The sequence below is a fragment of the Oncorhynchus kisutch genome, unplaced genomic scaffold, assembly GCF_002021735.2.
Source record: "Oncorhynchus kisutch isolate 150728-3 unplaced genomic scaffold, Okis_V2 Okis03b-Okis08b_hom, whole genome shotgun sequence".
NCBI lineage: Eukaryota > Metazoa > Chordata > Actinopteri > Salmoniformes > Salmonidae > Oncorhynchus > Oncorhynchus kisutch.
In genome coordinates, this window is record NW_022261980.1 from 1,953,762 (window position 1) to 1,968,746 (window position 14,985).

Here is a 14,985-nt window from a genome sequence, read left to right on the forward strand (position 1 = left end):
AGGTGTGTGATGAGGCCTATGGGGAGGAGGTGTGTGATGAGGCCTATGGGGAGGAGGTGTGTGATGAGGCCTATGGGGAGGAGGTGTGTGATGAGGCCTATGGAGAGAGACAGGCAGTCTGGGACTCATTGTCAGAGAGACGGATCACATGTCACTCTCCATGTTCTTTTCTCCTATCACTTTTTTACTGGACATTGGTACAACCGCATGGCAAAAATAGGATGCTTTCACTAATAGCCAAAGAGATCATTTAAGTGTCATAGGCCTTTATGCAATATAGGTTCAAAGAGCAAAAAGTTTGAAAGGCAGCTTGTAGCCATGTAACCTACAGGTCAAGAAGAATGCAGAGCAGAACTTTTGTGTCTGACAGCTACAGTAGCCTGCCACAGACAATATACACAGTAGGCTTGATACAGGTAACTGTCAGAATAAAGGAAACACCAACATAGTGTCTTCATAGGGTGAAGAACCCTTTTTGGACTCCAGGTAGAACCCCTTTGGGCTCCAGGAAGAACCCTTTCCACAGAAGGTTCTACATGGAAGCCAAAAGGGATATCCTATCCTAGGATATCCTATGGTGACAGCTGAACCCTTTTGGAAATCTTTTTCTAAGAGTGCAGCCATGGTAGGCAAAACATTGGGCAACTGGGCATTTTTATACATGACCCTAAGCATGTTGTTAATTGCTTAATTAACTCATGAACCACATCTGTGTGAAAGCATCTGCTTTCAATATACTTTGTATCCCTCATTTACTCAAGTGTTTCCTTTATTTTGACAGTTATGTGTACATAACGCAGTCCCCAACTCTCTAATCATTTCAGACACACAGACTAAAATAGCAGATCCTTCGATTCCTGATTTTTTTTTTTTTTTTTGCGGGGCTACTGAGCGATAGCACTCTCGATTGGACGCGCTGAGTGAAAGGGGGAGTGTTTACTACATGTTCAATGGAATGCAGCATAGGGGAGCGGGCCTCAGGTGTAGGCAGCGTGCTGAAGCGATAACTGGATACGCTCAGATATGAGAGAAGCTTTTTTTTTCGGCGAGTTTCTTTTTTGACAAGCTGATCCCTATTGGTGAACTATAACTAAAGGGTGGTTGTCGCTTGCGGGGTTGACATTATTTATTGACAGCGTTCTATTCTATCTGAAAAGGCTTGCGTGTCTAAGATATTCACAAAAGGACTGGGCCCTAAACAACTTGTTTCAGTTCAGAGAGAGAGGGACAGGGCTACCTACCTGTCCTGTTGGTTGCTTGTAGCGGCGTATCAGAAGGATATTATTTTCCGGCTGCAAGTGGAACAGACGTTGACTCATGAAGAATACAGAGGTGTAACCTAGTCATAATTTTATTTGCTTAGCAAATCTATTTGTTCGTAATGCTCCACCAACCTGTAAGAGCTCGTTCAAAAAAAGTTGCTTAAATGGGAAAAAACACAATTATCCTTGTATTTTTCACAATATTTATTTTGTGCGCATGTGAAAATAGACAGCGGTAGGCTAAATCGAACGTTAATGCCATTTTAAGAGCATATGCCTACTGTTCTTATATTAGCCTACCGTTGCTAAATTGCCTGAATTGTAAACCAAATCTGTCAGATTGCAATTTTATTATTGCCAGTAGTTTAGCCTATGCTTTCTGTACACTAATCTAGCAATCGGGTGTGCGATCACCTGCGCTATTGGCACCATTCCAATGATAAACCATTGCGTTTTTCAATGTTATCCGCAGAAAAGTTATCGCTGAGAATAGGACATAATACAAATGTCATTTAATCCTGCACGGCCAGGCGCAGAGCGCAGTGTGTGTCCTGTGACATTGCACCTGAATGTCTACTTGGCGAGAGAGATGAGTTTTGCCTCGTCTTCCAAAAGAGATTCGTCGCGCCTTTCGCAGGAAGAATATGGAATAGAACTGGATATATTTGGAACTCGTTGGATAGCCAAACGTTCTAAGCTTGAATGAAAGAGATCACAAGTTAATTATCTGGTTATGGTATTTCAACAAAGTATGAATTTCAACCATATTTGAGCTTAAATTCGTGAACGTTCTCTTGGACTCCACTGACTCCGGGATGCCCAACAAACCAATTGACTGAGCTGAAACTGCTTGGATCATGATGCAATCGTAAAATTGCACCTGACATCGAATGCAACACAGCTGATCACATTTGACAAGGACCTACTATGTCAACATTACCAACCAGGTAAGATGCAGGTGTATGGTTATAAACGCAGGTGTATGGTTATAAACACAGTTTAACATTTGATATAGCCTATAAGTTTATGTACAAGTGTAGCCTATATGCTGAAGTAGCCTATGTTTATGCTGAAGTATATGTTCATGACGTTGTACATTTAAAAAATATAACGTTGTACATACCTCTGATAAAGTTACCATTAATCCACACAGCCTAATTCTTATGGGGAAAGAAAGGGGAGTATTTAGTGGCCCATATCAAGTGATTTTAAGTGATTTAGGAATTTGGCAAACTCACACCTAGTCGATTATTACTGTAATCCGAGAGGTGTGTGTGTGTGCGTGCGCGCGCGCTACACCAGTTGTTCCCAAACTTTTTATAGTCCCATACCCCTTCAAACATTCAACCTCCAGCTTTGTACCCTTCTAGCACCAGGGTCTTCGATCTCTCAAATGTTGTTTTTTGCCATCATTGTAAGCCTGCCACACACACTATACGATACATTTATTAACTTCTTATGGCTGCAGGGGCAGTATTGAGTAGCTTGGATGAAAGGTGCCCAGAGTAAATGGCCAGCTCCTCAGTCCCAGTTGCTAATATATGCATATTATTATTAGCATTGGATAGAAAACACTCTGAAGTTTCTAAAACCGTGATGTCTGTGAGTAGAACAGAACTCACATGGCAGGCAAAAAAAACTTCACACAGGAAGTGGGAAATCTGAGGTTGATTGATTTTCAACCCAGCCCCTATTGAATACACAGTGGGATATTGGTTATGTTGCACTTCCTAAGGCTTCCAGTAGATGTCAAGCGTCTTTAGAAACTTGAATGATGCTTCTACTGTGATGTGGAGCCGGATGGGAGCTGTTTGAGTCAGTGGTCTGGCAGAGAGCCAGGCCCTGGTCACACGCATTTCACATGATAGCGACTTGCGTTCCATGGCTTTTCTACAGACATAGGAATTCTCAGGTTGGAACGTTATTGAAGATGTATGATAACAACATCCTAAAGATTGATTCTATACTAAATTTGACAAGTTTCTTCGACCTGTAATATCACTTTTTGAAGTTTTCGTTCGGCTGGACCTGCACGAGCGTTTGGATTTGTGTACTAAACGTGCTAACAAAAGTAGCTACTTGGACATAAATAATGGACATTATCGAACAAAACAAACATTTATTGTGGAACTATGATTCCTGGGAGTGCATTCTGATGAAAATCATCAAAGGTAAGGGAATATTTAATGTTATTTCTGATTTCTGTTGACTCCAACATGGCGGATAATTGTATTTTTTTTCTGAGCGCCGTCTCAGATTATTGCATGGTTTGCTTTTTCCGTAAAGTTTAAAAAAATCTGACACAGCGGTTGCATTAACTTCTTGACGCACCCATCCCGTTAGCGAGATCATTTTCGTCAACATCCGCTGAATTGCAGAGCGCCAAATTCAAATTAAATTACTAAAAATATTTTATTTTCATGAAATCACAAATGCAATATAGCAAAACACAGCTTAGCTTGTTGTTAATCCACCTGGCGTGTCAGATAAAAAAAAAAAAGCTTTTTGGTGAAAGCATACCAAGCGTTTATGTAAGGACATCTCTCTCAGCATACAAAACATTACAAACAGCTAGCAGCAAAGTAGATTGGTCACGAAAGTCGGAAAAGCAATAAAATGAATGGCTTACCTTTGATGATCTTCGGATGTTTGCACTCACGAGACTCCCAGTTACACAATAAATGTTCTTTTTGTTCCATAAAGATTATTTTATATCTAAAATACCTCCATTTGGTTGGCGCATTATGTTCAGAAATCCACAGGCTCGAGCGGTCACGACATCGCAGATGAAAATTGCAAATAGTATCCGTAAAGTTCGTAGAAACATGTCAAACGTTTTTTATAATCAAACCTCAGGTTGTTTTTACAATATATAATCGATAATCTTTCAATCAGACAGTAGCTTCTTCAATAGGAGAGAGAGAGAAAATGTCTGTCCACTCTGTTGGCGCATGCAAAACGCTACTGACACCCAGCCATCCACTGACGCGATCTGATCTTTCTTGCTCATTTTTCAGAATAAAAGCCTGAAACTATGTCTAAAGACTGTGCACACCATGTGGAAGCCATAGAAAAGGGAATCTGGTTGATATCCCTTTAAATGGAGGGAAGGCATGCAATGGAACAGGGAGCTTTCAAAATAGAAGCCACTTCCTGGTTGGATTTTCCTCAGGTTTTCACCTGCAATATCAGTTCTGTTAAACTCACAGACAATATTTTGACAGTTTTGGAAACTTTAGTGTGTTTTCTATCCTAATCTGACAATTACATGCATATTCTGAAATAAGCAGTTTCATTTGGGTACGTTTTTCATCCAAACATCAAAATACTGCACCCTACAATCAACAAGTTAAGGAGAGGTATATCTATATTTCCATGTCTAACAATTGTATTTATCAACATTTTATAAGAGTATCTGTAAAATGATGTGGCTCTCTGCAATATCACCGGATGTTTTTGGAACTAGTGAACGTAACGCGCCAATGTACACTGAGATTTTTTAAATATAAATATGAACTTTATCAAACAAAACATACATGTATTGTGTTACATGAAGTCCTATGAGTGTCATCTGATGAAGATCATCAAAGGTTAGTGATTAATTTGATCTCTATTTGTGCTTTTTGTGACTCCTCTCTTTGGCTGGAAAATGGCTGAATTTTTCGGTGAGTTGGTGGTGACCTAACATAATCGTTTGTGGTGCTTTCGCTGTAAAGCCTATTTGAAATCGGACACTGTGGTGGGATTAACAACAAGATTACCTTTAAAACGGTATAAAATACATGTATGTTTGAGGAATTGTAATTTTAATTATTATTAGGAATTTTAATTTCTGTTGTTTTGAATTTGTCGCGCTGCACTTTCACTGGCTGTTGTCATATCGATCCCGTTAACGGGATTGCAGCCCTAAGAACTTTTAAATATAAGAATGAGTGTGAGTTTGTCACAACCCGGCTTGTGGGAAGTGACAAAGAGCTCTTATAGGATCAGGGCACAAATAATCAATAATTTTGCTCTTTATTTAACCATCTTACATATAAAACCTTATTTGTTCATCTGTGAATAACTCACCACAGGTTAATGAGAAGGGTGTGCTTGAAAGGATGCACATAACTCTGCAATGTTGGGTTGTATTGGAGAGAGTCTGTCTTAAATCATTTTCCACACAGTCTGTGTCTGTATTTAGCTTTCATGCTAGTGAGGGCCGAGAATCCACTCTCACATAGATACTTGGTTGCAAAGGGCATCAGTGTCTTAACAGCGTGATTTGCCAAGGCAGGATACTCTGAGTACAGCCCAATCCAGAATTCTGACGGTGGTTCTGATTTAAATAACATTTTCACAGACCGCTAGTTGCAGTTTTGATGACGCTCTCTTGTTCAGATATCGGTAAGTGGACTGGAGGCAGGGCAGGAAAGGGGTAACGAATCCAGATTTTTGTGTCATTCGTGTCGGGAAAGTACCTGCGTAATTGCGCACCCAACTCACTCAGGTGCTTCGCTGTATCACATTTGACATTGTCCATAAGCTTGAGTTCATTTGCACACAAAAAATTATACAATGATGGAAAGACCTGTGTGTTGTCCTTGTTAATGCAGACAGAGAAGAGCTCCAACTTCTTAATCAGCCTCAATTTTGTCCCGCACATTTAATATAGTTGCGGAGAGTCCCTGTAATCCTAGATTCAGATCATTCAGGTGAGAAAAAACATCACCCAGACAGGCCAGTCGTGTGAGAAACTCGTCAAGCTTGTTTCTCAATTTTAAAAAACATGTCAATACTTTGCCCCTTGATAACCAGCGCACTTCTGTATGTTGTAAAAGCGTTACATGGTCGCTGCCAATATCATTGCATAGTGCAGAAAATACACAATAGTTCAGGGGCCCTGCTTTAACAAAGTTCACAATTTTCACTGTAGTGTCTTTCAAGATGTCAGGCATTCCCTTGGCAGCAAGAGCCTCTCAGTGGATGCTGCAGTGTAGCCAAGTGGCGTCGGGAGTAACTGCTTGCACGGGCATTACCACTCCACTATGTCTCCCTGTAATGGATTTTGCGCCATCAGTACAGACACCAACATAAGCAGCAGCTGCGTTTGGCTACATATGGACCGTTAGTGGAATTCCCACGAGAGAGTAACGGTTCATGTGATTGGATGAGTAACGGTTCATGTGATTGGATGAGTAACGGTTCATGTGATTGGATGTTAATTATTTGACTACCTGTATTTGACATGTATTTTTGCCAGTGAAACGAGGCTACTCAGGTAAGAAAAAAACCTCACCCAAATGTATTATTTATTTATTTATCCGTTATTTTACCAGGTAAGTTGACTGAGAACATGTTCTCATTTGCAGCAACGACCTGGGGAATAGTTACAGGGGAGAGGAGGGGGATGAATGAGCCAATTGTAAACTGGGGATTATTAGGTGACCATGAATGTATAGACCCATTGGAAAATATAAATGGACTGTTGGAAAATGTGAATAACATTTTCATTTGGCGTACCCCTGAAGGCATTGCGCGTACCACAGTTTGGGAATACCTGGTCTACACCAAGGGATGGTCGGTGATACATTACAGTGTCAGTTTGTCTCCTGTGTGACTGTAGCCTACTATATATATATATATATATATATATATATATATATATATATATATATATATATATAATGGTGTTAGTGTATTAAAGCATCCATGTCTGATTTATCCAATTTAACTATGAAGGTGCTGTGTGATTTGTATATGAGTATATTAAGATTATTTAGAGAACACATGATCTTTTCAACAATAAACAACTGTAAGATTACCTGTGATGTATAGCCCCATGTACATGGTATGTCCTTGAATGGAGGTTGGCTAACACTTACATTTTTTTATTATTAGGTCTAGTGACTACACATTATGATAAACAAGTGAAAGTTTGGTCTTGAACGCCCTGACAAACATACAGCGTGTGTGTGTACGTGCTTTTGTTTGCTGTGTGTGTGTGTAACAGTCCCTATCAGAGTATGATGCAGATACAGTCAGGCATACTCATCAAGAGTGGAGTGAAGTAACCTTACTAGTCTGAGGTAACCCCCATTCATATACTGAGAGACTGCAGCAGCGTGGCTTGTATAGAAGCCCCTGGCTGTGCATTCCTCTCATCCGGCTCCATTACCTTTATCTCCAAATGTCAGAGGCTATAAATATCCAGCTTCATACGTATCCCATCATGGCAGTTCTACAGAACCGCCCCACTAGAATAAGGGGAGTCTCATGGCTGCTCTACAGAACCGCCCCACTAGAATAAGGGGAGTCTCATGGCTGCTCTACAGAACCACCCCACTAGAATAAGGGGAGTCTCATGGCTGTCCTATAGAACCGCCCCACTAGAATAAGGGGAGTCTCATGGCTGTTCTACAGAACCGCCCCACTAGAATAAGGGGAGTCTCATGGCTGCTCTACAGAACCGCCCCACTAGAATAAGGGGAGTCTCATGGCTGCTCTACAGAACCGCCCCACTAGAATAAGGGGAGTCTCATGGCTGTTCTACAGAACCGCCCCACTAGAATAAGGGGAGTCTCATGGCTGTTCTATAGAACCGCCCCACTAGAATAAGGGGAGTCTCATGGCTGTTCTACAGAACCGCCCCACTAGAATAAGGGGAGTTTCGTGGCTGTTCTACAGAACCGCCCCACTAGAATAAGGGGAGTCTCGTGGCTGTTCTACAGAACCGCCCCACTAGAATAAAGGGAGTCTCGTGGCTGTTCTATAGAACCGCTCCACTAGAATAAGGGGAGTCTCGTGGCTGTTCTATAGAACCGCCCCACTAGAATAAGGGGAGTCTCGTGGCTGTTCTATAGAACCGCCCCACTAGAATAAGGGGAGTCTCGTGGCTGTTCTATAGAACCGCCCCACTAGAATAAGGGGAGTCTCATGGCTGTTCTATAGAACCGCCCCACTAGAATAAGGGGAGTCTCATGGCTGTTCTATAGAACCGCCCCACTAGAATAAGGGGAGTCTCGTGGCTGTTCTATAGAACCGCCCCACTAGAATAAGGGGAGTCTCGTGGCTGTTCTATAGAACCGCTCCACTAGAATAAGGGGAGTCTCGTGGCTGTTCTATAGAACCGCCCCACTAGAATAAGGGGAGTCTCGTGGCTGTTCTATAGAACCGCCCCACTAGAATAAGGGGAGTCTCATGGCTGTTCTATAGAACCTCCCCACTAGAATAAGGGGAGTCTCATGGCTGCTCTACAGAACCGCCCCACTAGAATAAGGGGAGTCTCATGGCTGTTCTATAGAACCGCCCCACTAGAATAAGGGGAGTCTCATGGTTGTTCTACAGAAGCTCCCCACTAGAATACGGGGAGTCTCATGGCTGTTGGAATGAGGGGACTTGATTGTGCCTCAATACTCAATCCCTAATAGGAGTTGAGGTGTTTTATTTTCCTGAAGAGTTGAAGTATAATCTACTGTTCCTAGATATTGTATGTTATTCACTGAAGAAGATATTCCTGGGGGGAAATGAGAATCAGAACATCTGGGTGTGCTTTGGGATTTTAGACCTAATGAAGCACTTTTTGACTAAACAAATGCAGTTTTTCTATTAAAAGCACACATAAAATAGCGACTCTTCTCGACTTAATGGACGACATGAGCTTCCTCAGGATCAACCTATGATGTTTTCTTTACTGGTCTGTAGTCTGTCAAATTGGCTAATGTGAGATCAGGTTGAATGCTCGGGACATGAGAGGGATAACAGTCTTTCTCCCAGATCCGTCTCTTAAGGAATGTTTGTTTGGGAGCGAGACAGCTCAATGTACTATGGCACGCTGCTCAAATCCCTCCGGAATGAGTTCCCTAATTAAAGTGACAGCTTCAGAATGTCGATGTCGTCACTCGAGATCTCATCCCCCGGGGGTGGAATTTCGATCGCTTGGCAATGGGCATGTATGTTTATGCATGAATCAGCGTGTAATTGATACTTTAATGAAGGTCATGGATAAGCAGGTCTCCTCCTTGATGGTGTAAAGGAGGTTCGGATCAACGTTTGCGTGTTTGAAACCTGAAGACGTGTGACTGCTCTCCAAGCTCAGGGGCTCCGTGCGCAGGAGACCCGGATACACAGAACCCAAACTGGCTGCGCGATCGTGCATACATTTATTTTGTCCCCCCACACCAAACGCGATCACCACACGCAGGTTCAAATATCAAAACAAACTCTGAACCGATGACATTAATTTGGGGACAGGTCGAAAAGCATTAAAAATGTATGGTAATTTGTCCTATTTAGCTAACATGCTGTTGCTAGCTAATTTGTCCTAGGATATAAACATTGAGTTGTTATTTTACCTGAAATGCACAAGGTCCTATACTCCGACAATTAATCCACACAGAACGGCCAACCAAATAGTTTCTAGTCATCGCTCCTCCTTCCAGGCTTTTTCATCTTTGATCTTATATGGTGATGGCATCTATACTTTCATAGTATTACCACGACAACCGGCAAAACAGTTTGTCTTTCAATCACCCATGTGGGTATAACCAATGAGGAGATGGCACGTGGGTACCTGCTTCTATAAACCAATGAGGAGATGGGAGAGGCAGGACTTGCAGCGCGATCTGCAGCAGAAATAGAAAGAAGTTCTATTTTATCCCTTGGCATAGCTGACAATTGTTGGCGCGCGCGAGCAGTGTGGGTGCAATGATTGAATAACATGTATTTCTAAATGTATTTTGCATGTAAGGCCATCGGCATACTGGGATTGTGTCAGAATTTCAGATGAATCAAATGTTCTTTCAATGGGAGTGATCAGTTGCCGGATAAATGAAAATGGATGATTGTCTGACAAAAAAAACGTTCTCTTTAGACTGATTAAACTCTTGATTTGTGTTGTACTTTTGACAGTTTCATAGTTATTCATGAGTCTGTGTAGCAGTAGCCTTAGTACTCTGGTCGGTCACACTGTGATATAGCCTCTTCTGTTTTAAACTTTTGACACTATTAAGCAGAGCCTTGCCGAGCTGTACTGTGCTGGCCTGGTTATGTACCCACCATAGTTGCTGAAAGTGAAACCTCGCTGGAAATAACAACAATGTGAAAAGAACATACAGTATCTGAGCCGGCACAGTGGACTGTCGGTTTGGGTAAGCACAACTATACCTTGTATTTGTGTGCGGTTGGGATATACTAATGATTCAAATAATGTGGATGGATCCTCATTGAGTGACAGTGGAGTGTTGCAGAGTACACTGTCAGATAAGACTTTACAGGTCAATAGTCACGCCAGGAATGCTATGACTATGATAGTTCAGTTGTTTGTCTATATTAATGTCACCTTGCACTTTCTCCCCCAATCACATGTTTATGTGTTTGCTGGTATTCCATTGTACTCTGGTCCCAGATCTGTTTGTGCTGTCTCTCAACTTCTATCATCATATGATTTGGCATGAATGATGACCACACAGATGTAGGATCTTAATTTTACCTTCAGGTTTCAGGGCTGTCGCTGGGCAATACAGACTTTCAGCTCCCTCCAAAGATTTTCTATTGGGTTCAGGTCTGGAGACTGGCTAGGTCACTCCAGGACCTTGAGATGCTTCTTACGGAGCCACTCCTTAGTTGCCCTGGCTGTGTGTTTCGGGTAGTTGTCTTGCTGGAAGACCCAGCTCTTACTGAGGGAAGGAGGTTGTTGGTCAAGTTCTCGCAATACATGGCCCCATCAATCCTCCCCTCAATATGGTGCAGTCATCCTGTCCCCTTTGCAGAAAAGCATCCCCAAAGAATGATGTTTCCACCTCCATGCTTCACGGTTGGGATGGTGTTCTTGGGGTTGTACTCATCCTTCTTCTTCCTCCAAACACGGCGAGTGGAGTTCAGACCAAAAAGCTCTATTTTTGTCTCATCAGACCACATGACCTTCTCCCATTCCTCCTCTGGATCATCCAGATGGTCATTGGCAAACTTCAGACGGGCCTGGACATGCGCCGGCTTGAGAAGGGGGACCTTGTGTGCGCTGCAGGATTTTAATCCATGACGGCGTAGTGTGTTACTAATGGTTTTCTTTGAGACTGTGGTCCCAGCTCTCTTCAGGTCATTGACCAGGTCCTGCCATGTAGTTCTGGGCTGATCCCTCACCTTCCTCATGATCATTGATGCCCCACGAGGTGAAATCTTGCATGGAGCTCCAGACCGAGGGTGATTGACCATCATCTTGAACTTCTTCCATTTTCTAATAATTGCGCCAACAGTTGTTGCCTTCTCACCAAGCTGCATGCCTATTGTCCTGTAGCCCATCCCAGCCTTGTGCATGTCTACAATTTTATCCCTGATGTCCTTACACAGCTTTCTGGTCTTGGCCATTGTGGAGAGGTTGGAGTCTGTTTGATTGAGTGTGTGGACAGGTGTCTTTTATACAGGTAACGAGTTCAAACAGGTGCAGTTAATACAGGTAATGAGTGGAGAACAGGAGGGCGTCTTAAAGAAAAACTAACAGGTCTGTGAGAGCTGGAATTCTTACTGGTTGGTAGGTGATCAAATACTTATGTCATGCAATAAAATGCAAATTAATTAATTAAATTAATTACTTATAAATCATACCATGTGATTTTCTGGATTTTTGTTTTAGATTCCGTCTCTCACAGTTGAAGTGTACCTATGATAAAAATGACAGACCTCTACATGTTTGTAAGTAGGAAAACATGCAATATCGGCAGTGTATCAAATACATGTTCTCCCCACTGTATACAGCACAAACAGACCTGGGACACTCCAATCTCTAGCCACTTTAATAATAAAAAACTGGATGTAATAAATGTATCACTAGTCACTTTAAACAATACCACTTTATATAATGTTTACATACCCTACATTACTCATCTCATATGTATATACTGTACTCTACTATCTACTCCATCTTGCTGATGCTGCACGGCCGTCACTCATCCATATATTTATATATACATATTCTTATTCATTCCTTTACACTTGTGTGTGTATAAGGTAGTTGTTGTGAAATTGTTAGATTACTTGTTAGATATTACTGAACGGTTGGAACTAGAAGCACAAGCATTTCCCTACACTCGCATTAACATCTGCTAACCATGTGCATGTGACCAATAAAATTGGATTTGATTTGACCAGACTAATTCCACAGTGAAAACCAAGTGTATAAAAATTGGTGTATTTTCAATTCTCAGTGGAGGAAGTGGAAAAATGGTGTTCTAATGTGTTTGGCAGTGACCTAAAAGGAGATCAGGGCATGTTCATTAGGCACCAAACGGAAGAAAACAGATCGAAACAGGCAGGGGCTACCTGAACTTGACAAAGAAATGCACATTTTCGTTGGGCATTGCAAAACATTTTAGAAAATGTTCAGTTGCTTTCCCTACTGAACACGACCCTGGTGTTATTCACCATGTCAGTAGATCCAAATGTTGGAGCTGGCTGAGGAAGAGCATGACCGTAGATGGCCAGCCAGACTGGATCAGACGGACGGTCGGTCTCAGTCAAATGTGAAAAGATAAGCTCATAATCCAAGAGGTATGACAATGTCAAGAGATTTCGTCTGTTTGTCCTGAGAAGGAGAACGATGGTGCAGCCAGTCAGGCAGTAGAGGAACAGAGGAGTATCTTTGAGTTCTAGGAGCAATGGTCAGAGATCCCAAGACACAACTAAGGTGTGGGATTAGTTTAAACAGCAACCTCTGTCTTTAGAATAGCATCACATTAAACATAATGCATTTGGTCAATACTCAGCACTGCTTTTCAAAGTAAATGTCTTAAACTCCTTATGTTGCTTAAAGGGGCATTACACAAAGTCAAAGTTTGTCAAAAGCCTTGTCCCACACCATCAGTTGTGTTGATCCAGTTTTCTGCCTCAACTGAAACAAATTCATTATATGGTGCTCATTTTTGTCATTCATTTTGGATTAAGGTATACCCATGGATCGACCCTTTCAGTGCTACATGACTCGTGCAATGATGAATTGTTGCCTCATTGATTGGGCTAATCTCTGACCAGGATCATTGCCTGACAGTGAGTGTCTCATTGTTCCCGCCCATTAATAGTCGGTTCAGATTTAGGGTTCCAAAGTTATGTTTTTTAGTCTATTCAACTCTATTTACTGAAGTACCTAGTCTATATGCGTCCACCAGGCCTTAAAGGCAAGCTCTGGAACACTGGCCACTAGTAAGTATTTTTTTAATCCTCCCAGACTGCGCTGGATGTGCCAATGTGTTCATACATGCAGAATTGTCTTAACTCAATTAGCTGCGAAACCCCTAGTTTGAAAGTGACTGTTTACTAAAAGCTGTGGCACTATTTACCCTACATTTTCCCCCACGTGGGTCAGCCTCCTAGCAATTCAAGTTCCAGCCAATGAGCTTTAGCCCATTGCCATTTGAGTGACAGCGAGCAAGATGCACACATAGCAAAGCAAGAGAGAGCGCAATGATGTGGTGCACATATCTGTACATATGTGACTTAGTACGCAATTTTCAGGGACCACTTTTGGCTCGTGAGTGCTACTTTCAGAACTACTAGCTGAAAACTATGCAAAAAGTACCAGAGAATCTCTTTTTAAACCAGTGTTCACCAAATAGTGGGTTCACTGCTAAGTCCCTGTGGGTCAAGGAGGAGGGGGACTGGCTAGAGACACTGTCTTTTGCTCACTTGGTGGATCATTCAAAAGCTGCAGATGATGCCGACGTAGTCAGTTAATTCCATGGTGCTCTTTTGTAAAAATAAATAAATAAAGATGTAAAAGCTAACGCAGAATTAACTGAATATATCATTGTTGCAGTCATAGGGTGTAGCTGTCATTTTTATTGTTTTCTTTACCCAGTTGTATTGTTATGTTTACCCAGAAAAGCACCCCGTTCCCATAGAAACCGTTTGGTAGCTCTGGCACAGCTGCATACATTCAAGAGTATAGTTGGGTCATAGCACAAAACAGTTTAGGCCAGGATTCAATCTGATTGCCACGTTGCCTACAAGCACAATGTTAATGTGTTGCGGAGATTACATTCAAGGTAAACACAGCAGATGGCAGCTCAATTGGAAATTCCCTTTAAATGTCAAGTGTCATAGGGAGGTTTCACATTTAATCCCGGCCTTAGGAACCACCAGGCCTGACCAGTGTTTTACAGAAATCCGTTGGTTTAGGAACCCATGCCCTGCGCATTTTAGTTCTAGACCAGCAATAACACATCTGATTCAACTACTGAATCTAATCACCAAGCCCTTGCCTTGGTTAGTTGAATCAGGTGTGTTCGTTCTGGGCTGGAACAAAAATGTCCAGTCTTGGGGTCCCTGAAGATGTGTTGGGAAACGATGGCCTACACCAGGGATCATCAACTACACTGAACAGAAATATAAACGCGACATGTATAAGTGTTGGTCCCATGTTTCATGCACTGAAATAAAAAATCCCAGAAATGTTCCATACGCACAAAATGCTTATTTCTCCCCAAAAAAATTGCTGATTGAACAGAATGATCATTAAACAGGTGCACGTTGTGCTGGGGTGGCCACTTTAAAATGTGCAGTTCTGTCTCACAACACAATGCCACAGATGTCTCAAGTTTTGAGGGAGTGTACAATTGGCATGTTGACTGCAGGAATGTCCACCAGAGCTGTTGCTCTAGAATTGAATGTTAATTTCTCTACCATAAACTGCCTCCAACATATTTTTAGATAATTTGGCAATACCTCCAACCGGCTTCACAACTGCAGAACA

General features: G+C 42.0%; 1 protein-coding gene across 1 annotated transcript in view; it reads left to right on the forward strand.

Annotated features, from left to right (window-relative positions):
* The first annotated feature begins 975 nt into the window (after positions 1-975).
* The window catches only part of adamtsl5 (ADAMTS like 5), a 74,528-nt gene continuing 60,518 nt past the window's right edge, over positions 976-14,985 (forward strand). The window contains 1 exon segment of the mRNA XM_031812423.1: positions 976-2,209. Within this exon segment, the coding sequence (XP_031668283.1) occupies positions 2,190-2,209 (20 nt within the window). The 5' untranslated portion in view covers positions 976-2,189.